Source organism: Trachurus japonicus, chromosome 1, assembly GCF_045865225.1.
Source record: "Trachurus japonicus isolate A0001 chromosome 1, Traja_1.0".
Lineage (NCBI taxonomy): Eukaryota > Metazoa > Chordata > Actinopteri > Carangiformes > Carangidae > Trachurus > Trachurus japonicus.
Window position 1 is genome coordinate 39534520 of NC_140907.1, and position 25161 is coordinate 39559680.

The 25161-nt window shown below is 40.9% G+C and overlaps 1 protein-coding gene across 1 annotated transcript in view; it reads left to right on the forward strand.

Moving 5' to 3' along the window:
* The window catches only part of abcc10 (ATP-binding cassette, sub-family C (CFTR/MRP), member 10), a 44021-nt gene extending 18860 nt beyond the window's left edge, over nt 1-25161 (forward strand). Inside the window, exons 12-26 of the mRNA XM_085788114.1 lie at nt 186-357; nt 1204-1302; nt 1553-1742; nt 2964-3041; nt 3505-3699; nt 6234-6363; nt 7747-7945; nt 10068-10411; nt 14539-14708; nt 15790-15950; nt 16785-17038; nt 18463-18608; nt 20241-20338; nt 23813-23925; nt 24950-25161. Of these exons, the coding sequence (XP_085644240.1) occupies nt 186-357; nt 1204-1302; nt 1553-1742; nt 2964-3041; nt 3505-3699; nt 6234-6363; nt 7747-7945; nt 10068-10411; nt 14539-14708; nt 15790-15950; nt 16785-17038; nt 18463-18608; nt 20241-20338; nt 23813-23925; nt 24950-25091 (2491 nt within the window). The 3' untranslated portion in view covers nt 25092-25161. The remainder of the gene's footprint in view (nt 1-185; nt 358-1203; nt 1303-1552; nt 1743-2963; nt 3042-3504; nt 3700-6233; nt 6364-7746; nt 7946-10067; nt 10412-14538; nt 14709-15789; nt 15951-16784; nt 17039-18462; nt 18609-20240; nt 20339-23812; nt 23926-24949) is intronic.

Consider the following 25161-nt stretch of genomic DNA (forward strand, 5'->3'; position numbering starts at 1 on the left):
ATGGGCCAATTTGACTAAATGTTGAACTATCCCTATAATAAGAAAACATAGCCTGAGCTGTTTTAGTTTTTTCTGTTGTTGAATGTTTTCTTAGTGAGTGTTTTAATGCTTCATTGAGCTGTTTTTAAAGATAAATTTCTGTTTTTACTCCAGACAGACAGTAAAGAATCTCTTTCTCTCTGCAGACAGAGCGGGGTGGTCTACGTGGCCGACAGGGACTCGGGCTTCGGCCTGGCGGCTCAGGAGCCGTGGATCCAGCATGCATCGGTACGAGCCAACATCCTGTTCGGCAAAAACTACGACCCGGCGTTTTACCAGACGGTGGTGGAGGCCTGCGCTCTGTCTGACGACCTCAATGTACGATCAATACACTGTCTACTCTCTGGTCATCCCTTCTTCTTTACTGTGAAACCTGAGCCCAGTTGTTCAACAGTAATCTGATCGGATTTTGGAAAATGGATTGGATCAAATCTTGAAAATGGGTTGTTTCAAAACCCAAAACGGATTCTGAGATCAGATTAGATCACGTAATCCAGTCTTGGTTTTCGTCTGGATCAAACCCTCATTTTGTGTTGTTCAAAACTTTTTAGTTGGATCTGGATAACTTTGATCCAAAAAAAATTCAAACTGGTCAAATAAACAATATTTATAATGTAGGATATACAGTAGCTATACATTTATTGATTTATATTTTGCACCTAATTTTAGTTAACTTTTGAATATTCTACAAATGAAAAACCTTCCCCAAACTGAATTTAATGAAATTTGAAGCTTGAATTTTGAAACACATGGGGAAATATTCACAATTTCATTAATGTAGCCCAACCAGATGGAGTCTGGTTGTTTAAAAGACATTGAAGAAACAGCAAAGAGCTCAGAAAACAATACATTCACTCTGTTTTCATATAAACACCAGTGAGTGAGCCCATGCTGCTGTTCTGCCTGTTTTTAACAGACCAATCAGCCTTCAGTCTGATGCACAGTCACATCTAGAGCATCATTATCCAGATTTGGTAATCTTGAAAAGTTTGGATCTGGATCAGACTGATCCAATCCAACTTTGCGTTGAACAACTGGGATAAAAGTAAAACAGATTACGTGATCCTGGATAGCAAAAAAAGGGATTTCAAAACTTTTGAACAACTGGGCCCATTGTTGTTACAGATGTTTAACAGATTTATTTATTCTGAACTGTTTCTTTAGGTTTTGCCGAACGGCGACAGGACGGAGGTGGGAGAGAACGGAGTGACTCTGAGCGGAGGACAGAAAGCTCGCGTGGCCCTCGCCAGAGCCGTTTACATGGTGAGTCAGAGTCGTCACGGTGACGGTGAGCTTCACGGACAAAATGAGACACCGCAGGATAAACAAGAAGTTGGTTTGGATACAGACAGACACTTTAAGGAATAAGCATGAATTTCATTTTTTGGTGAACTATTCCTTTAACATCAGGCCTGACAAACAGAATATTGAACATCCAATAATCTATAAATAAACATATAATAAACTGTGTGTGATCAGCTGATGTGTCATGTGACGCTCCGTGTGTCTGCAGGACAAAGACGTCTATCTCCTCGACGACCCGCTGGCGGCCGTCGACGCCGACGTGGCCGCTCACCTCATGCAGAAATGCATCATGGGACTTCTCCAGGGGAAGACCAGAATCCTCTGCACGCACCGGACGGAGTTCGTGGACGGAGCGGACGTGATGGTTCTGATGGACAACGGCACCATCGTCAGGACAGGTGGGACGGAAGTTAGTTAGTTACTTAGTTAGATACTTTAATATTCCTTCACAGGAAATTATGGTAGTTACAGCAGCAGCATTCACATGTCATTCATTGCATCAATAATAAAAAATAACATCTGGATCTGAACGATAGACAGAGAAATACAAACAAATTATGACTTAATACAGATTTATTAGAACCAGTTAAATTAGTTTTTTTAATTTAACAATAATAATGAGCGTGTTAAAGGAGAATTCCGGCCATTTTTGACCGCTAAATCGTTGTCCTTCCTGATTAGTGCTGGGTACCTGAGAGGTACCGACCGAAACAACCCAGTACCAAGTCGTATCGAAACTGCCCCTGTCAATCGATACCTGCAATCGATACTTTTTGTACCCAGATCAAGAAAAAAAAGACTGTTTTCTATGGTTTTGCTCGCAGCCAATCGCTGCAAGTGTTCTTCGATTCAATGTGCGGTGTGATTGGTCCACCACCGCAACAACAACAGTTTGTACGGCGGTGAAGCGGGTCTCTCTCTCTCTCTTGTCCGTCTTTTGAAATGAGAAGCGGCACCTGAAGCTACTGGTCGCCGCCGCGGCGCTACCGCCAATCGATCGTTTTAAATCACCGACTGAACAGCTGCCCGTCATTTAAAAATGAAATCGCGGACAGTGAGACTCACCGTTACTGCTTCTATTTTTTTTTTTTATTGTGAAACACAAGACAAACAACATAACGGACATACTACAGCAATAGATACAGAAGATGTGCGCGTGCAGTTCGAGTGCAGTGTAGTGTGGTGATGGTAATAGTGCAAAGATAAGGAAAGAAATGAAAGAATCACGACGGTGACATACAGTAGGTCGCAATAACAAACACGATATAAAGGGTAGTAGGGATAACAGTTGTGATAGCAAACATATAGCAAACATAACTCATAATAGTACTAATGACAGCATTAATTCTGAAGGTGAGAAGGAAGAAATAGGGACAGCCGGGGTAAAGGATGAAAGAATGAAACAAGGGAAGAGGGAGCAGAGGATGGATGCTTAAGTGGAATTGGACGTGAGTGAATAAATAAGAATAGACAGATAAATTGATTAGTCTTTCCATGTTTCTCCTTCTGCGCCAGTGAAAAGGGAACATTTACTCTCTAATGCTTTCAGCATTCACACTAAAAAACCATGATGAGAATGTTGTAAACGTGCAGCTGTGATTTAACTGCTTCTTCTTCAGGGACTCCGGCTGAAATCCTTCCTCTGGTGGAGTCGGTGCCCAAGAAACGGAAGAACGACCACAACACCAAGGAGAAAGGTGAAGGTTAAAAACTGATTCGTCACTTCTTCCTGTCGACTGATTCTCTGACCGACTCGGTAACACTTTACTTGAATAGGTATTCATAACCATGACATAACAGCTGTCATAAACATCAATGAATACTTATGACAGCTGTGGTTAAGTGTCATTCGCTAAGTTATGTCACTTTTGATGAAAAGTTGACATTGTTGGAGATGTTTTTGTTCTGACAACTTGACATAAAGACAATTTAAACTGTCATAGCAGACCTAATGGACAAACTTTAACAATTATGTCAAGTTCTCATAACAAAAACATCTCAAACAATGTCAACTTTGCATCAAAAGTGACATAACTTACCGAATGACACTTAACCACAGCTGTCATAAGTATTCATTGATGTTTATGACAGCTATTATGTCATGGTTATGAATACCTATTCAAGTAAAGTGTTACCACCGACTCTCTTCTTGGACCTCAGACGGTTCTGAGCAGGACGAGGACGCTCCAGGTTCGATCCCCGAGCTGCGTGTGGACGAGGACGACGAGCTGCTGCTGGCGGCGGCGGAGCAGAAGCAGACCGGCGGCCTCGCGTGGAGAGTCTACGCCACCTACTGGTCGGCCGTGGGAGGAGCCTTGGCCTCGGCCGTCCTGGTCTCTCTGCTGCTCATGCAAGGTTCGGACTTAAAGCAGATAACAGCGGCACGGCCGTTTCGGCTAATGCTGTGTTCAAGGCAGGCTTTTGAAACCGTAAGTTACAGCTTCAAGTCACAACTACGACTTGGTAGCGTTCCAGGTAACCCGTAGCTCGTGTTTTTACCGTCCTGTTGTCTGTGAAAGTTCCCTATAACGGCCACTCGTAACTTCCGACCCGTGAACTCGTACCAGATCGAACTGGTATGACTTCACAGGAAGGAAAAACACAAAGTACGAGTTTCCTTGAACGCACCATGAGTTAGCAGCCCCCGCCCTTGTCAGGCATCAATTGGTCCTCGTGCTACGTCACCACATTCACGCGCATCCCTTGGCTGCACACACAGCCCTTCATGCCGTTCTCTCCCCTCATTGGATAACACTTGTATCCCACAAGGAAAATTTTCTCCTCGGGTTACAGCAGAGCAGAGTGACGGAGAGACTCGTGTTTAGGCTGAAATACTTCATGTAAGTGATTGCTGACGGAAAATAGGACTATTTAGGACTTATATTAACAAAAACATTCCACTGATATCTGCTTTAAGCCCTATTCGCACGGGATTAGTTTTACCTGGGGACGTCTGGTGATTTGTAAATGACCCCCCCCACGTCTGTGTTTCTTGCGGTGCATTCTCACGGGATAAGTGAAGTCTGTATTTTTACTCTAATTTACTGACATTAAGGCTCCGATGTGACGTCAAAGCTGCACGTGGTAACATCAGCTGCTGTCACATCCATGTGAGAAGCAAATGTAAATAAAATGTCAAAGCAGCAACGAGACTTTGCAACAGTGCAGTTGCAATAACGGGCCGTCATGGCGTTTGTATTAAAAAGCCGCATGTCAATATCCTATTTCGCTTTTTTTTATGGATCTGAGCTGTTTATTTAAATGGGTCTCTCTCCAGCACCGATACCAGCCCGTGTTTGCACCTAAAACGCCTTCAAAAATGCCGCTCATAATTTCCACCGCAGCCTCAAACCGTACCGTAGCCTATGATTTCAACCGGGGAAGAAGTAGAAAAGGCGCGCAATAAAAACAACAAGAACAAAAAATGCCCCTCAATTACTGAGATGCAGATTGGCACGGGACTAGTTTTACCACGGGACGTCGGTCTTTAGTGAAATATAGTCTGTAATTTGCGGTGGGAATTTTTACTTTACAAATTACTGACATGGCGCATTCGCACGGGATTAAGATCACAGACGTCCTCAATTATTACAAATTACCAGAGGTCCCCAGGTAAAACTAATCCCGTGCGAATAGGGCTTTAGACACGGTTATTATCAAACTCTAAAACATTAAATTACATTACACATACAGTGAAAGTGTAAAGTGTCCCCTTCAGACAGACAACACAAGACAGTAAAATAAAACTGTCAAGACAATTAACACAACTAAATTAAAAGTTAAAATGAAATGAAATGAAATATAAAGTTGCTCCTGTGCTAATCAGGATGCTAAAATATCCAATAAAGACCAATAAAAAAGTCATTAAATAATAAACAAATAAGCCACAAATGATAAATACATAAGAAATGTTTTAAAATATAGATGTTATTCTCTCTTTCTCTTTTCTACTAATTTACTGTCAGTGAATAAGAATTAAACAATATGACCCTGTAACAGTCTGATCTAAAAATAATAAGACTTTTAAAGGGATAGTTCAACATTTTGGCAAATGGGCCCATTGCCATAATCCCTATAGTCATAGCAGCAGTAGGTTCGTTACCTTTAATTGTCGGTGCAAGCTATTTTTAGAACGGCGGAGCAGAGCCGTGAGCTGCTCAGAGCTACGCTACGGAGGCTCATTATGGGATTTCTTGGTTTCCCTCATCAAACTCATCAAATACACAATCCAACAACTCCACAACGCTCTGGTGGACAAGTTGTGAGCTGCACATTCACCACGCTATGAGATAATAACACAACGTTACCACACAGAGTTGTTTTAGAGGGAAATTCATGCAAAACCGCTGATGCACTGGCAGATTTTTCTACTTATTACAAGTTGTTTGTTTGAAACAAGTGAAAATTATCTAAAAACAAGTACATTTTTAGTACGTGATGAGTCTTATGTAAGTGGAAAGAGATTAGTTTTGACTTGAATTTACCTCTAACACTGCAAAAACTCAAAATCTTTCCAAGAATATTTGTCTTATTTCTTGTCAAAATGTCTCATTTCTTGCAAAACCGCTGATGCACGTTGCCTTCAGGGACAGTTTTTCATCAACAGTCTCTGTATTTCCCTCTAAAACAACTCTGTGTGGTAACGTTGTGTTATTATCTCATAGTGTGGTGAATGTGCAGCTCACAACTTGTCCACCAGAGCGTTGTGAAGTTGTTGGATTGTGTATTTGATGAGTTTGATGTTGCAGATTCTCTCTCACAACGCTGAACAGAACAAAGCAAAAGGAATAATATCTGAGTTTCTTGTTTCATATTTCAACATCCAACCTCCTCTGTGTTTGTTTCTGTGTTTGTGTGTGTGTGTGTGTGTGTGTGTGTGTGTGTCTCAGCCTCTAAGAACGTGTCTGACTGGTGGCTGTCCCACTGGATCTCTGAGCTGAAGAACAACGGTTCCTCCAGAACCAACGGCTCCTTCGACCCATCGCCTCAGCTGCTGCTCTTCTCTCCGGGACCACTAATGTACGTCAACGGTTTGAACCAGAGCAAAACAAACTTGATTTAAATATTCATTATTTATCACATTAATAGTTGTTGTTTTGTAATTTCCTCTGATTAGCAATTTGCAAATCAGCCAAAGACTTTTTTTATTGTTTGTGTGTGTTGTTATTATTGATTTTTTTTTTTTTACAATATTTTTTATTGAAATTTCAACTGCATTTCAAACTCAACATTGAATGTACAAACCTTTTCACCCATATCCCCTCGAACAGACAAAAAAATAAAATAAAATAAAAAAGCAAATGGACAGTGACATCAGACGTAAGACTAATGGAGTAAAATAAATAAATAAGAATAAAATGGGACAAAAATAAATAAATAAAATATAATTAAATTAAATTAAATTAAATATAAGGCAGGATCATTTCATTAACCTGTTATTCAGACAGTGTTATCTGTCAGGAATGACATAAATGATTGTTATTATTGGTTATTAATTATAATTTACTACATTTTCCCTTGAATCATCAGGATGTGGTTCATGTTAGTTCATAGTAAGAAGAAAACAATCAGTTCATAATTAAACTGTTATTAAAACACTATAATTCAACAGCAAAAACTATTACACAAGCTGTTTTTAGAACAGTGGAGCAGAGCCGTGAGCTGCTCAGAGCTACGCTACGGAGGCTCATTATGGGATTTCTTGGTTTCCCTCATCAAACTCATCAAATACACAATCCAACAACTCCACAACGCTCTGGTGGACAAGTTGTGAGCTGCACATTCACCACGCTATGAGATAATAACACAACGTTACCAGACTCAAAATCTCACCAAGAATATTTGTCTTATTTGTAGTCAAAAACGAATTTTTTTTACGTCTGTCAAGCAGATTTTCACTTAAAATAATCTGACAGTGGAGCAAGTTTTTCTTTCTTATTACAAGCACAAAAAAAAACATGTTTTCATTGGCAGATTTTTCTACTTATTACAAGTGAAAATTAGTTTGAAACAAGTGAAAATGATCTATGAACAAGTTAATTTTTAGGTGATGAGTCTTATGTAAGTGGAAGGAGATTAGTTTTGACTAGAAATGAGACATTTTGACAAGAAATAAGACAAATATTCTTGGACAGATTTTGAGTTTTTGCAGTGTTAAGAGGTAAATTCATGCCTTCAGGGACAGTTTTTCATCAACAGTCTCTGTATTTCCCTCTAAAACAACTCTGTGTGGTAACGTTGTGTTATTATCTCATAGCGTGGTGAATGTGCAGCTCACAACTTGTCCACCAGAGCGTTGTGGAGTTGTTGGATTGTGTATTTGATGAGTTTGATGAGGGAAACCAAGAAATATAGGGCCAATTTGACTAAATGTTGAACTATCCCTTTAAAAAAACCCACCAGGTGTCCTCTTCCCTCTCTGGGCCGGTCGTCTCCTCCGGTCGACTCCAGCTCCAACGATGTGAACTTCTACCTGCTGGTGTACGGCTGCATCGGCGCGGCCAACACCGTCTTCACGGCGCTCAGAGCGTTTCTGTTCGCCTACGGAGCCGTCAGCGCCGCCGCCACCGTGCACAACAGACTGCTGGACCGAGTCCTCAAGGTAGGGGGGTGTGTGTGTGTGTGTGTGTGTGAAGTCCTGTGATCCATTGATTAAGTTAGATAAGTTAATCCACAAAGAGGCCAGACGAGAGAAATAAAAGAAAATCAATCAAAATTTATTTATTTATTTTTTTTAAACTTTATTTTTTCACGTTTTTTTGCACAAAACATAGGTAGCATCAGTATAATAGACAAAAATAGGTATGGGTACAATATGATGTGGCTAAATAGTACAAATGCTTGCCAAGTTGTGCCCTTATAAACACAAAGAAAAAGAAAAAACAAAAGCATATGCACATATACTGTACGTCTAAACACGTGTTATCTTGAGTACACATGTTCGCTTACACCCATATGACTAAATAATCATCTACATATTCATATACAAATGCACACATACATATGAACACTCGTGAACACAACATGGGGGAACCGTGGGTTGCGAGTAGGTCATATGTCACATACATTACAGCAATATGGTCATAGTCGTTCTTAAAACCAGGATATACATAGCATTAAGGTTGATTATCACCTCTTCTTGTAATATAGGTGCTCCATTTTTCCCAGAGGGCATCACCTTTGTCCCTTTGTAATCTGAGACTAAACGTCAGTAGTTCCATTGTTTGGATGTCTTTAATTATGGCTTCCCACTGATTAACTGTGGGAGGTTCTGTATTGAGCCATCTTCTTGTTATGGCTTTTTTGCTAAAATCAATCAAATTTTATTTATATAGTAGCCTCGTAAACCAGCCTCTCGCGGAAATGCATTTCATTTCATTTCTCAGAGAGTCCGGCCTCATCCCCCCTCTAAGCGTTTGGGCTGGGCGGCAGCAGGGCGGGAGTAGTAGCAAAGACGGTTTAATATCTTTGGTAGTAGCGTTGACAGACAACCCCATTCAGCCAATCAGCAAGTTGGTGTAGTGACGGGGCTTTGCACCAGTCGGTCCCTGATTGGCCAACGTGCTGTGTCAATCACAGCGGGCGACGCTGATTGGCTCTAAGGCCTTCTGAGGGTTTCAGGCCAAACGCTTAGAACGGGGATGAGGCCAGACTCTCCCTCGGAATGAAATGAAATGCAGTTCCGCGAGAGGCTGGTTTACGAGGCTATTTATATAGCACCTTTCAAAGCAAATTAATGCCATTTAAAGTGCTTTACATTTTGATTGAAAAAGTATACATATGTATACAGTATATATAAGAAGTGAAACAAGAAGAATGACATGGAGACTAATGCACGAAGATTAAAAACAACAATAAAATATAGCAATAGTAAAAAAATATATATATAAATAAAAATAAAAACAATAAAATATGATAAAACATATATAAAAAAAACAATAAAAATGGGGCGCCGAGTGGCGCAGTGGCAGGCGCCCCATGTTTTGAGGCTATAGTCCTCGTGCAGGCGGCCCCGGTTCAAATCCCACATCCGACGGCCCTTTCCTGCATGTCATTCCCCCTCTCTCTGCCTCCCCCTTTCCTGTCTATCTCACTATGTGCTATCAAATAAAAGGCAAAAAGCCAAAAAATATATATACTATACTTGGTTTTATCTTATACTGTTGATAATATGTTATGTGCTTTTAGAACAGCCGCCTATAGACTAGTGTTGAAAATTAGCACATGTGCTAAACACACCCAAGCAAAGCATCTGGTCTGTCCACTGGAACAGTCTCAGTGTATCTGTGATGTCCATATCAAATAAATAAACATAACATAACATAACATGATAAAACATGTAGAAAAAACAATAAAAATTTAATAAAATAGAATAAAATGCAGGACTAGTTACGCGGCCCCGTGCTTATTCTGTGGGTAATGGGGGCGGGACTAGATCAGCTTTTGCTTCTCCCGCTTTCCCTTTCGGCCATGTGTATTGTATTACTTGAACTAAGATGAAGTGTGATGATGATGATTTAAATTGACATGCCCGAAATAAACAAATTGATTGATTGATTGATTGATTGATTGATAGATATATAGAACAAAATTAAAAAACACTCAGAAGAAAGATAACAATAAGAGAGAAGAAAGAAATGAAATAGAATAAAATAACTATGAGACTATAACATAAAAGCCACAGTCTCTGAAGGTTTCTTTTCTTCTCTTTTTGTCCCTTCCAGGCCACGGTGTCCTTCTTCGACACGGTGCCTCTGGGCCGCGTGCTGAACCGGTTCTCCTCTGACGTGAGCAGCGTGGACGACGGGCTTCCCTTCGTGCTGAACATCCTGCTGGCCAACGTGTTCTCTCTGCTGGGCCTGGTGGCGGTGCTGAGCCTGGGGCTGCGCTGGCTGCTGCTGCCGCTGCTGCCGCTGGCGCTGCTGTACCACCGCACGCAGCGCCGCTACCGCCACACGGCCCGCGAGCTGCGCCGGCTCTGCAGCCTCACGCTGTCGCCCGTCTACTCACACTTCACCGAGACGCTGACGGGGCTCGCCACCATCCGGGCCAGCGGCAGCTCCGCCAGGTCAGACAGAGAGAGAGAGAGAGACAACACACACACACACACCAAGGGCTTTTATTCTGAAAATCACTAGGAAGAGAAACGGTAGAATCAATACACTGCAAAAACTCAAAATCTTTCCAAGAATATTTGTCTAATTTCTTGTCAAAACTAATCTCTTTCCACTCAAAATAAGACTCATCACCTAAAAATCATTTTCACTTGTTTCAAACAAATTTTCACTTGAAATAAGTAGAAAAATCTGCCAGTGAAAGCAAGTTTTTTGTGCTTGTAATAAGAAAGAAAAACTTGCTCCACTATCAGATTTTTCTACTTATTTCAAGTGGAAAAAATGCTTGAAATGAGTAAAAAGTGTTTAAAAACAAGCTGCTTTTTAATGTGATGAGTCTTATTTTAAGTAGAATGAGATTAGTTTTGACTAGAAATAAGACAAATATTCTTGGTAAGATTTTGAGTTTTTGCAGTGTGTGTTCTCAGTGATTTCAGAGTGAGGTCACAAACTAGATTTACCAGGATGGATCAGCTGTTACACAAAATATGAACACAATTAATTAACACTTAAAGGGATAACGAGGAGTTTCTCCTTCGGCAGAACGAAAAATTCCACGACAATAAAAAAGTCTGATATTAATGTGGATGAATCTAATAATAATAATAATAATAATAATACATTTTATTTAGAAAGCGCCTTTCACGCCACTCAAGGACACTTTACAGCAGTTAAAATCATCAAAAACACAGAATAAATCATCAATAAATAATACCAAAACAAAACACACAGCACGGAATAGACAACATTAAAAAGCACAAAATAAACAACAATAAACACATCAGTAAGAATGAATAATGAAGAGAGCAAATAAATAAAACTGTGCAGAATAAAAGGGAAGTGTTAGGGTGAGGGGTGGTGGGGTGGATAGGCAATTTGAAACAGGTGGGTTTTGATTTTTGTTTTGAAAAGAGGGAGAGAGTCAATGTTACGGATGTGAGATGGTAAAGAATTCCAGAGTCGGGGAGCAGAGCGACTGAAAGCTCTGCTCCCCATGGTGCTGAGGAGAGCAGGGGGGACAGTGAGGTGGAGAGAGGAGGAAGATCTGAGGGAGCGTGCTGGAGTGGCAATGTGGAGAAGATCAGACAAGTATGGAGGGGCGAGGTTGTGGATAGCTTTGAAAGTATACAGAAGGATTTTGAATTGGATTCTTAGTGTGACCGAGAGCCAGTGAAGTTGCTGTAGGATGGGGTGATATGGTTGGGAAGAAGGAGTTTTGGTGATGATACGTGCAGCAGAGTTTTGAACCAGTTGAAGCTTATGGAGAGACTTGTGAGGGAGACCAAAGAGGAGCGAGTTGCAATAATCAAGACGGGAGGTGACGAGACTGTGGACAAGGATGGAGGCGGTGTTGGGAGTGAGGGAGGGACGGAGTCGATTGATATTACGTAAATGAAAGTAGGCAGCCCGAGTGGTGTTATTGATGTGAGATTTGAATGATAGAGTGCTGTCAAGGATGACACCCAGACTCTTAACCTGAGGGGAGGGGGAAACTGAGGAACTGTCGATAAGAAGGGGGAAACGGTCAATTTTGGATAGTGTAGATTTGGTGCCAACTAGAAGGATTTCTGTTTTATCACTGTTTAATTTGAGGAAGTTGGAAGTGAACCAGGATTTGATTTCGGTTAAGCAGGTGATGAGGGAAGAGGGTGGGAGTGCGTACGTTACCACTTGTTAATGGTCCATTTTCTATAAATCTATGGTTTTGTCTCTATGGTTATTTTGTTATTATTAGTGGTGGTGGAAATGCTGGGCGAGCCGACCAGCGTTTCTTTACTTTCGGTTTCGTGGCGAGTCATGAGAATAACGCCGCAGTATGAATCTCCGTTTATGGTGGGAACTACGACGGTATGTGATCGTCTTCCAACCTCTGACTTTAATTCTTGATGAATGAAAACATGAGTCTGTCTTGCGCCGGTCAAAGAATTTCACGGTGCAGAGGCTCATAAATGTAGTGTGGAAACACTTCACTTTTCCAAAACTCCTTCTTGTCCCTTTAATTAATGTTTTTTTTTTCTTTTCTGTACAACAATACTCGGAGAACTTATTCAGCTTTTTTTGAGTTTCAAGCTTCTTGTGCACGTGAGTTTGTCAGAGACACAAGAATAAGAGGAGAGGGTTTGAAATAAAATAAAACAAAAGTAATTGAAATAGAATAAAAATAAAGAAACAAAAAACAGATCAGTTTAACTAAATCAGTACTCAGCGTCTGAGGTGAAAATCAGGTCTGAACTCTCCTGGTGTGAAGCCTCAGGTGTGTTTGGTACATTGTTTCTGTCTTTTATCCAATATTTGTACAAATGAATGCGTCACTGTTGATTTAATTTGGTCAAATTGTAAAATGCGTTTTCAGAAAAACAGATTATTTTACAGATTCATTTTTATTTGCCTCAAATTCCAAAGAAGAATGCGACAAAATATAGATAAAACAAATGCAAAACATGTTCATTAGGGGTGTAACGGTACACAAAAGTCACGGTTCGGTACATACCTCGGTTCAGGGGTCACGGTTCGGTACGGTTTCGGTGCAACAGACACTATTGAATGTATAACTAAAATCTGTCTTGTGTTATAAAAGTAAAAAAAAAAAAAAAGAATATAAAATTAAACAGGTGCATTAGGAGTGTTATAATGCCATTCATTAATTCCAGAGGGAAAAAAACTTGCACTTGACAACTGACAACTATTACAAACAAAACAAAACAAGAAACTAACATCAATGTTGGTTTACACAGTTAATTTAGACTAGATGCCAGTTGCTTTGGTGATGTTTCTGGTCCTGTCTGTGTTCATCTCAAGAGGCTTAGAAGCAGCAGGATAAGTTGTTACACACAAGTTGTCTTTTTCCTTGCACCAGTGATTGACATGTGGGAGGGAGGGAAGGAGGGGAGGCGGGTGAACATGCGCTACGTGTTTGATGCGTTTCTAGCGACGCAGCACGCATCCGTGAAACACTTTGTCCGGTGGACCAGTCGCGACACAGTCTATGGTCGCGAGCTGTCGCCACCGCCGTCGCCGTTGTGTTTCATTGAGAAGCCACACGGTGACATAAATGAGGCAGCAGCTTCTCTAACTTCTCTCTTATCACTTCTCTTCTTCGTCTGTTATGACAGTTGCAGCTTCGAGGCTCATTACCGCCACCTAGATTGGAGTGAGGACTCGACTTTTTTAGTTTTTATATATATATATTCATTCAGACGTATTCGTCGTGTGACTGTGTGCACCGAACCGTGACCCCCGTACCGTGACGGCACGGGACGAATACATATACCGTTACACCCCTAATGTTCATATAAAACTGTGGATAAATCTAATTGTGGATTTTTATCAGTGTTTGGAAAACGAAGCCAGGTCATTAAAGTTTCTCACATATTATCCACAGTTTAATTCAGAGTTTGTGTGTTAATTAACAGAAACAAACAATAACAAGGAAGAATTTACACTTCAGTTTCATTTATTAATGTATTGTGTATAATTTGGCCCATTCATCAGGAAAAAATGACAAAGTTTCTGTCTTTTTATTTAATATTTGTACAAATGTATGCGTCACTCACTGTTGATTTAATTTGGCCAAATTGCAAAATGCAACTTCAGAAAATTTGATTATTTCATAGTTTCACTTTAATTTGAAGTGAAAAATTCAAAAGAAAAACTTTTCATTTCATTGTTGTCTGAAGGAAAAGAGTGAATAAAGATAAATACATGAAGAATGTGAAGAAATATACATGTGTATATATAAAACTAAAACAAAAACCCACATGTGGTTATATAAACTGTTGATTTTTATCAGTGTTTGGAAAACAAAGCCAGATAATTATACAGTAGTTTCTCACATGTTGTTCACAGTTTAATTCAGATTTTGTCAGAAACAGAATTTACACTTTAGTTTCATTTATTTATTTTGTATAAATTGATCTGTGTCTGTGTTTTATTTAATATTTGTACTTATTTACACATCAATGTTGATTTAAATTGGTCAAAGGAAAGTAAAATAATTCACATTTTAACTTTTTGAAGCTTTAATCAACACAGTCTTCTTCTTCCTGTCGCTCCTCTCTGACCTTTGACCTCCGTCCTGCAGGTTCGAGGAGGAGAACACGCGTCGTCTGGAGCTGAACCAGCGCTGCCTGTTCCTTAGCAACGCCGCCATGCAGTGGCTCGACATCCGCCTGCAGATGATCGGAGTCGCCGTGGTGACGGGCCTCGCCGCCATCGCCGTCGTCCAGCACCAGTTCAGCTCCGTGGATCCAGGTGAGACTCAGGCTGTTTTCTAAACCGCATACTACCGTGCTGCCTACTACATACTGCGTTAGTACTGTATACTGCATACTGAATGTGGGATTCAGTATGCTACTTCAGCAGACCGACACCGTTCACATCGCAGTATGCAGTATACGAGTTTCCCAGAATGCATTTCACGGCAACCGGTAGCAGTAGCTGTAAAACAGGTGAAAAGCTGTTTTATTTCTCGCTCTAGCGCCGTTATTATGTAACTTTATTAAGTTTTAATATGTTTTCATGCAAGAAAGTAACTGTTTAGATCCCAAATATACGGCCAGTTGATCCAAACGACGGCTGTTTAGAAGTTTGCTCCGATGTTTTTCGGAGAAGTGAAGCTCCACCAGGCAGCAGCCGGTCTGCAGAGCTGCTCGGCCGGCCAACCTCCGTCGTCATCCCGGGAGAGAAGGCGATCGCTAATTAACTTACCTGCAGGTTTTTAGAGGTTTACCACCGGCTGGTTATTTTTAGGAGATAAATGTTGGTCTCAGTGATGAAATCTAACAGCTGTATCAGTAGCATTAGTTAGTGTGAATGTAAAGTGAAGCTTCCTGTGTGTATCAGACAGAAGAGCAGCGCTGCCTCGGGGCTCTGGAGCCTAAACGTTACGTACAGAAATCACCACATTTACAAAAAAATAAATAAATATTTTACAATGAACCGATCAATCTGCATTAAGTTTTATTTTATTAAACTATAGTTACGGTACACGGCTACACTACCGTCTTTGGTTACGCTCTGGTTACGGTTAGACGTCAGGGGAGCATTGCATTGTGGGATACAGTAGGCGATGTAGACTGGTCAGACGCAAACTGGAGATATTTTCCGAATCAGTACGACATCCGGGAACTTTTCGCATACTGCAGATTTTGCTTTTGTTCGCATACTGCATACTGCATACTACATTTTGGCCAAATCAGTACGTACTAGCAGTATAGTATGCGGTTTTGAATACAGCCTTATAACTCAGCAGCAGCTTGGGAGGGGGATGGCGTTGGGGGCGGAGCCTGTGCAGCGCTCTAACCTGTGGCCCCTCCCCCTCTCTCCTCCTCAGGTCTGGTGGGTCTGTCTCTGTCCTACGCTCTGTCCATCACCTCGCTGCTGTCCGGTCTCATCTTCAGCTTCACGCAGACCGAGATGCAGCTGGTGAGCGTGGAGCGCACCGAGGAGTACGCCACCGGGCTGCCCGCCGAGCCGCAGCACCTCAACCCGCAGGTGAGTCACGTCACCACGGCAACGGCTGCTACGGTCCGGTCTACAGACACGATACCAGACAGAGTTGTTTTAGAGGGAAATGCAGAGATTGCTTGATGAAAAACTGTCCCAGACGCATTAATTTACCTCTAACACTGCAAACACTCAAAATCTTACCAAGAATATTTGTCTTATTTCTAGTCAAAACTAAACTCTTTCCACTTACACAAGACTCATCACCTAAAAATGTACTTGTTTCGAACAAATTTTCACTTGAAATAAGTAGAAAAATCTGCCAATGAAAAGAAAAACTTGCTCCACTATCAGATTATTTTGAGTGAAAATCTGCTTGAAAGACGTAAAAAGTGTCTAAAAACAAGCTACTTTTTATGTGATGAGTCTTATTTTAAGTAGAATGAGATTTGTTTTTGACTACAAATAAGACAAATATTCTTGGTAAGATTTTGCCTCTAAAGCTGCGTTTACACCAGACCTTTCACTGGCAGATTTTTCTACTTATTACAAGTGAAAATGTGTTTGAAACAAGTTAATTTTTAGGTGACGAGTCTTATGTGAGTGGAAAGAGATTAGTTTTGACTAGAAATTAGACAAATATTCTTGGAAAGATTTTGAGTTTTTGCAGTGTTAGAGGTAAATTCATGCCTTCAGGGACAGTTTTTCATCATCAGTCTCTGTATTTCCCTCTAAAACAACTCTGTGTGGTAACGTTGTGTTATTATCTCATAGCGTGGTGAATGTGCAGGTCACAACTTGTCCACCAGAGCGTTGTGGAGTTGTTGGATTGTGTATTTCAGTTTAGCTCAACAAAGTGAAGTTTTTCTCTCTGTGTCTCAGTTGTCGTCGTCGTGGCCGGACCGCGGCCGGCTGGAGTTCCGCGGCGCCGTGTTGTCGTACCGTGACGGGCTTCCCAACGCGCTGGACGGGGTGAGCGTGGAGGTTCGGCCCGGGGAGAAGGTGGGCGTGGTGGGACGGACCGGCTCGGGGAAGTCCACGCTGTTCCTGGCGCTGTTCCGCATGGTGGAGCTGGACCGGGGCCAGATCCTGGTGGACGGGCTGGACGTCAGCACCGTGGGGCTCGCTCAGCTCAGGTGGGAGGAGCCTCCGCATTTTAATTGTTGTTTTACCGTTGACTGTGTGGTTGTGCGCGGTGCAGGTTGTTGTGTGACAGGGTTCTTACGGGTCCTTAAAAAGTCTTAAAAGGCATTGAATTCATTAATCTAAAAACAAGGCCTTAATTGGCATTAAAATGTCTTAAATCAATTTTTCAAAAGTCTTAAAAATGTTAACACATGGTGAGTGGTATTTTATGATTATAATTAGTCTCAAATCTCAAAATAATTGGTAACATTCCGACATAGAGAAGTTAGTGGCGGCCGTCAACGCTAAATTTCTCACGGCCGCCAGCTCCAGAGTCAGTGTTGTTTTTGTTCTGTTTTGTTTTCCGGACTTTTTATGCATTTATTTTGAAAGGACAGCTAGAAGGAGACACATCTGTAGCAGTCACTTTACCTTGGACCACATAGGAAAGTGGGTAAAATTGTCCCTAACCCTGTGTAATAGATGTGGTGACGTTTGCATTTGTGTTTATTATGAAGTCGATCTTAAATTTCGTTTCAAGTGGCATTAAAAACGTCTTAAAAAGTCTTAAATTTAAGTTGGCTTAAGCTGTAGGAACCCTGGTAATGTCCCTCTTGTATTGAAGCCCCGAAATGCAAAATTGTCCCGAAAAAAATTAAATAAGTCTATATTTCAAGCTTGTTTTGTAGCGGAAGCTTCTCGAAGCTCCTCTTCCCGGTTCAAGAGGAGTTTGTAGAAGCTTCCGCTACAAAACAAGCTTGAAATATAGACTTATTTAATTTATTTTTGACAAATAAAAAGTGACTCAAGTTTAGAGTAAGTATTAAAATATTCCTTTGACTTTATCTGTGTGTTTTTATTTAATATTGTTTGTATTGTATTGTTATATTGTCTTTTAAAATATTTTTTTTATGTATACACATTTTAGAAAAACCATTACCTTTTAATTTAGCTTCATTTGCAGAAAAAACTAAAAACTCTTTTCATAACCTCCAATAATTAATTATGAATAACAAATTTCCAAGTATTTCAATAAGAGTTATATATAAAGGGTTAAAAGTCTTGAATAAAAGAAAAATTGCTTAAAATTCAAAATAAAAACGTTACTGTCTTTGTCGTCTAAAGGAAAAGTGACTCACATCAATGAACTCAGCATTAAAACAAGAATGTGACTGAATCTATATAAAACAAATCTCTTTCCCACGTGTTCTAATGTTCAAACTCAACATTAAACTGTTATTAAATCTAAAACGAAGCCAGTTTTTCACGTTCACACATTTTGTAACAGAAATTAACAATAACAAGAAGGAATTTACACTTTAGTTTCTTTTCATTTATGTGTTTCGTTTAAATCAGAATTAAATACAAAACAAAACATGATGATAAAAGTCTTAATGATCCGTGTGTGTGTGTGTGTGTGTGGCGCCCCCTGCAGGTCCCGGCTGGCCATCATCCCTCAGGACCCGTTCCTGTTCAGCGGGACCGTCCGGGAGAATCTGGATCCGTGTGGACGACACCGAGACCCGGAGCTGCTGGACGTCCTGGACCGCTGTCACCTCGGCAACGCAGTCCAAAGGATGGGTGAGCTCTTCATCATCAGCATCATAATAAACTTTATTTCTATAGCACCTTTCAAAACCAAGGTTACAACGTGCTTCACAAAATACAAATACAATATCATTGAGAAAATAAAGCAATTAGAAAGTGAAGAAAACATAACAACATAAGATAAAATAATGGAAATAGATAAGACAATAGAAACAAAGATCAAAAATATGGAAAAAACAAAACAAAACATTAAATACACAGTCTGTAACACCGGAGAACTGATCAAATCATGGATGAAATAATAAATCATTATTACACGGCTCTATTGAATGCTGCTCTCTGATTGGCCCAGGAATTGCTCCTTTTCGGACACTGCTCTAAATTTAATTTTTTATGTTCGAAATAAATAAATTCATTCATTCATTCATTCATTCATTCATTCATTATAGCGCAATTCATACCAAAGGGCATCTCATAAACACAATACATTTAACCGTAAAAATTGGAAACGGGGGGGAAAAAAAACATAGAAACATACAGTTTTTTACATTTTAAATAAAACCCCAAATAGTGAAAATTGGAAATTGCAAGAAAAAAAGAATCAAAGAAAGTACAGTAAAATAAATAAAAACTAGACTTAAACAGAGCATAAAGTATGAGTTTGCAGCATTAAATATTGATTTGTATTAAAACAATCGAGATGATTTACAGTGCAAATCCAAGATAAAGATTTAAAGTTCTTTAAAAGAGTTCAGACATAATACACATGAAAAGAGAAATTCTATTTTATTTTATCTTTTTTCTCTCTCTCTATTTGTTATCGTTATTTGCTGCTGTTGCTGTTACACAGTGTCAGTGATCTCCCACCCAGAGATCAATAAAGTTTATCTTATCTTAGTTCTGCATCACAGAGATAAACGTGAACAAATATAAATATTATCATGTGATTTTCTGCCACATGTGTAAATCATTCACAATCAGTAAAAGACAGGGATGCAAACAGCGCGCCGAAAAGCGAAACTCGCTTTTTTCATGACCAATTAGGTGACTTGTGTGAATCGTTCAGATCCGAAGAGTTTTTGTTTTTGGGAGGGGGGGGGGTCTCAGCGTCTCAGCTGGGGGTTCCCTACGTTGCTGTGTCAGGCAGGTGTTTCCACGGAGCTCTGCCCCGTTTCAGAGGTGAAGGAAGCCCTGAGTGGAAAGACGTCGCCTCCGCGATGTAGAATGTGTTCAATTAAAGTGAAACTAACACATTATATAGGCCTATATGTCCATTACACACTGAATGAAACATCCCATGTCTTTATTTATTCAGTTTATTTTAATAGTAATAATTATGACTAACATTCAGTGAAGACCTAAAATTCAGTATCTCCAAAATTGAAATATTGCAAAGGATTTTTTTTTTTAAAGCATTTTTAATCTAGAAATGTTGGCCTTCTGAAAACTATGTCCATCTATATGCACTCAATACTTGGTTGGGGTTGAACTACTGGAAATTGACTTTTAAGTGATATTATAATGTACTTATTTGTTAATGGTGAACACCCCCCCCCCCAGGAAATTCCTCTCTTTTTTGGTCCTGACCCGTTTGCATCCCTGAAAAGATTATTATTATTAATAAGACTTCCTCTGTGTGTGTGTGTGTGTGTGTGTGTGTGTCAGGTGGTCTGGATGCTGAGGTGGGAGAACGAGGTCGGTTCTTCTCAGTGGGACAGAAGCAGCTGCTGTGTTTGGCCAGAGCTCTGCTGACTCAGGCCAAGGTGAGACACACACACACACACACACACACACACACACTCTGTTTAGTTTAGTTAAGTTAAAGGGACATTGTGTAGGAATTGCTCCCATCTAGCATTGCGGTTGTATATCGCAAGCAACTCAGTTGTATTTTTCATGCTGCATTCACCTGAAATTGGGCGGACGGCAGACGGACGACAGCCGCTGCACGTAACGGCATAAACAAGCCTCTATGTAAACAAGTGGTCCGTCAGCACGAGGCAAAACAATACACGTGACAATATGTTGTCATGGCGATGTGGTATTGTTTTACCGTCTTTCTCTGGACTTCTGTGACTAAAATGACATCTGGTTTGTTAGCGACGGCCGTCTGCCCGACTGCAGGTGAATGCAGCATCAGTGTAACGCTCCATTCCTCCTCACTGCGTTACCGCGGTGACTGAGCCGACAGCTCCGGTGTCTCCGCTGAGTTTCCGTGGTTACCGTTACCATCACGCTGCCACTGAACGTAAAAACATGGCTGTAAAGTTTTAGAAAGAAGACTCCGATGCACTTCGTGACTCTTACACACTTTTAGTCAGCTTTTCAAAACACAAGAATACAGCGTAACTCTTATGCAAAAACCCGTGTTACACTCGCATGCTATCCGTCTTTCTCTGAACCTTATTTCTTCCTCTTCCGGCTTAACCAACACAATAATAACTGAAGAGCGCCTCCTTCTGGACGAACTACAACATTGCATGCACAACAACATTACAATGGCGACACCACATGGCAGCCAGCACCGAGCTTACCCGCTCCATGTAGATATGAACGATATGAACGGCTCATTCAGAGCTGAAAGGAACACTTCACTTTGTTGATGGGGGGGATTACTGGTTAATGAAAAACAGACTGAAGAACCAAATAATCCATTTTCCTGAAGAGATAAGAGGAGAAGTTACACAATGTCCCTTTAAGTTAAGTTTAGTTTAGTTTAGTTTAGTTTAGTTTTCTGTGCTTGAAACCAGCTGTTGAGCAGCTGCTGTCGATAAAGTTTCTGTTCATGACACGGAAGTTGCTCGTCGTGATCGTCGGTCTGATCTCGGCTGGTCTAGAGCACTGGAAAAGAGAGTAAGGACAGCATTGGTCCAATGGAAGCGCCTCCTGGTGGAGGAATATGGGTAAAGCGCCCAAGAACTGACATCTCTGCATTGTTGGTGAATGAGCAGTGTGGTGTTTTCAATAATTTAAGGACATTTATAGATCACCCACGTTAATAGCATCATTGAGGATCCTTTACAGATAAACATTAAAGCAGAAGTAAGTGATATATTTGTGTTAATATAAGTCTTAAATAGTTGTATCTTCCGACAGCAATCACTTCTATAGAGTGTTTGGTCTGAAACACGGGTCTGTCAGTCACTCTGCTCTGCTCTGAGCCCAGGAGAAAACTTTTCTCGTATCCTACAGTTTTTATCCAATGAGGAGAGAGAACGGCATGCAGGGCTGTGTGTGCAGCCAAGGAACGCCGTGAATGTGGCGACGTAGGGACGAGGACTGTTATGGTGCGTTCAAGGAAACTCGTATTTTTCCGACCGTGAAGTGGTACCAGTTCGATCTGGTATGAGTTCACGGGTCAGAAGTTACGAGTGGCCGTTATAGTGACTTTCACCGGTAAAACAGGTCAGAAAAACACGAGTGGGTTGCCTGGAACGCTACAAAGTCGTAAGTTGTGACTTGAAGCTGTAATTTACGATTTCAAAAGCCTGCCTGGAACGCAGCATTAGCGAAAACGACCGGACCACTTACTTCTGCTTTAACCAAAAAAAAAAAAACAGTTTTCTACATGAATGTTTCAATCTACATTTTGTAATAAACAAATTCTAAGTATAATCTGATATGACCAAGACACCTAAAAACAAAAACACGGCCGTTTTCATCAATTTACCAGCAAGTGGGCAACACACATACATTGGAGTGAATGGGTTTTCTGGGCGCTTTTGCAACACCTATATCCTGCCACTAGGGGCGCAAAACCCTTAAACCCTTAAACCCTTAAACCCTTAAACCCTTAAACCCTTAAACCCTTAAACCCTTACACCCTTACCACGGGAGAGCTCTAGGCTGATCACGCTGCAGGAAACTGTGATGTGTTCAAGATCCAACGTTTTTATTAGTCCAATGTTTTTGATTAGTTTGAGCAGAAACAAATTATTACGTAACATCACCTGATTGGATATAAATCAAAACCTGCTCTGGTCCAGGAAACACAGCAATGCAACATGTTTCTCGTTCAGAAGAAGGAGCCGTTTGAGACTTTTAATGTGAAGCAGCAGCAGGAGGAGGAGGAAGTGCTGGTTTCACAGACTTTACAGAGTGAAGATTAAACTCAAAATGACAAACTGCTGCTCTGTTTGTTTCTATTGTGAGTTGATATTTGAACCCAAAGTTGGAATTGATATGATTTTTTATTTTTTTTCCTACCAACAATAAAAAACAAAACGTTTATTCACAAAACACCTTTGATGGTCTATAAATAGAGTCTGAATTGTTGAGGATTAGACGAGCCGCACCTTCTTCACCCGTCTGTGACCGAGTCGTTGAACACACAACAATCTCCTGTGGTTCAGTTCCAGTGTCGACTCATAACAAGAACATGTGATCTGATTAAATCAAAATAACTGGATCCTCATTAAAGGGATAGTTCAACATTTTAGCAAATTGGCCCATTGCCCCTAATCCCTATAGTCATAGCAGTAGGTTCGTTACCTTTAATTGTCAGTGCAAGCTATTCACCACGCTATGAGATAATAACACAACGTTACCAGACAGAGTTGTTTTAGAGGAAAATACAGAGACTGTTGATGAAAAACTGTCCCTGAAGGCAACGCACATCAGCGGTTTTGCATGTATTTCCCTCTAAAACAACTCTGTGTGGTAACGTTCTGTTATTATCTCATAGCGTGGTGAATGTGCAGCTCACAACTTGTCCACCAGAGCGTTGTGGAGTTGTTGGATTGTGTATTTGATGAGTTTGATGAGGGAAACCAAGAAATCCCATAATGAGCCTCCGTAGCGTAGCTCTGAGCAGCTCGCCGCTCTGCTCTGCCGTTCTAAAAACAGCTTGCACCGACAATTAAAGGTAACGAACCTACTGCTGTGACTATAGGGGTTATGGCAATGGGCCGATTTGACTAAATGTTGAACTATCCCTGTAACTACGACTACTTTAAGACTTGAGTGTTTGTTTTTAAAGTTAAAGTTCAATGTTATTTTATGTTATTTTTTTATTTTATACCAGTTTATTTTATTCTATTTGTGTATGTTGCATTTACAAGGTCAAATCCTTGTTTTATGAGTTCACTGTGACCTTTGATCACTTTGTACCAAATCTGAGGAAGTTCTGAGGACGTCGATGCAGAGACTAACGCAGTTTTCGTCCAGTAACCTAGCAACAGATATTGTCCGTGTCCTGGTATTGATTATTGATTGAAGTCTCTCTCTCCGTGCTGCAGCTGCTGTGCATCGATGAGGCGACGGCCAGCGTGGACCAGAGGACGGACGAGCTGCTGCAGCGGACCATCAGAGACACGTTTCAGGACAAGACCGTCCTCACCATCGCCCACAGGTCCACGTCCTCTCCTCTCCTGTCCTCACACACACACAGTTTACACTCTAAACCGCATCACTTCAGACATTAAAGGGATAGTTAACCCAAAATTCAAATTTCACTCATGATCTCCTCCCCCTCATGTGGACTAAGGGCTGGAAGAAGTTTCAGAGTCCTCCGTGGCTTCTCTGAGTTACAGGGGGTCTCGGCGTAGCAGTGCATGTCCATATGACAGTTGCAAATGGATACCAACTGTCTTCGTAACAAAAAGACACACCAAAAAACATAAAACAAATACCTCCATGCTGCTCGTATGTAATGTTATTACTATGAGTGAAAATCTGCTTTAAAGAAGTAAAAAAGTGTCTAAAAACAAGCTACTTTTTAATGTGATGAGTCTTATCTTAAAGCAGAAGTAAGTGATATATTTGTGTTAATATAAGTCTTAAATAGTTATATCTTCCGACAGCAATCACTTCTATAGAGTGTTTGGTCTGAAACACGGGTCTGTCAGTCACTCTGCTCTGCTCTGAGCCCAGGAGAAAACATTTATCGTATCCTACAGTTTTTATCCAATGAGGAGAGAGAACGACATGCAGGGCTGTGTGTGCAGCCAAGGAACGCCGTGAATGTGGCGACGTAGGGACGAGGACTGTTATGGTGCGTTCAAGGAAACTCGTTTTTTTCCGACCTGTGAAGTCGTACCAGTTCGATCTGGTACATAGAGACGTACTGGTATGATTTCACGGGTCAGAAGTTACGAGTGGCCGTTATAGTGACTTTCACCGGTAAAACAGGTCGGAGAAACACGAGTGGGTTGCCTGGAACGCTACAAAGTCGTAAGTCGTGACTTGAAGCTGTAATTTACGATTTCAAAAGCCTGCCTGGAACGCAGCATTAGCCAAAACGACCGGATCGCTTACTTCTGCTTTAAGTATAATGACATTTGTTTTGACTGGAAATAAGACAAATATTCTTGGTAAGATTTTGAGTTTTTGCAGTGCATGATAAAAGTCTTAATGACCCGTGTGTGTGTGTGTAGGATCAACACCATCATGGACTGTGACCGGGTGCTGGTTATGCAGGGAGGGAAGGTGGTGGAGTTCGACACGCCGGCCGCTCTCTGCAGCGACGAGCGCTCCGTCTTCCACCGACTGGTTGGCGAGACGACGGAGAGACACTGAAGAGACGACGGAGAGACGAGAAGATATATTTTTATACTTGATCCTCAAGAGAAATTTACACAAAACTGTC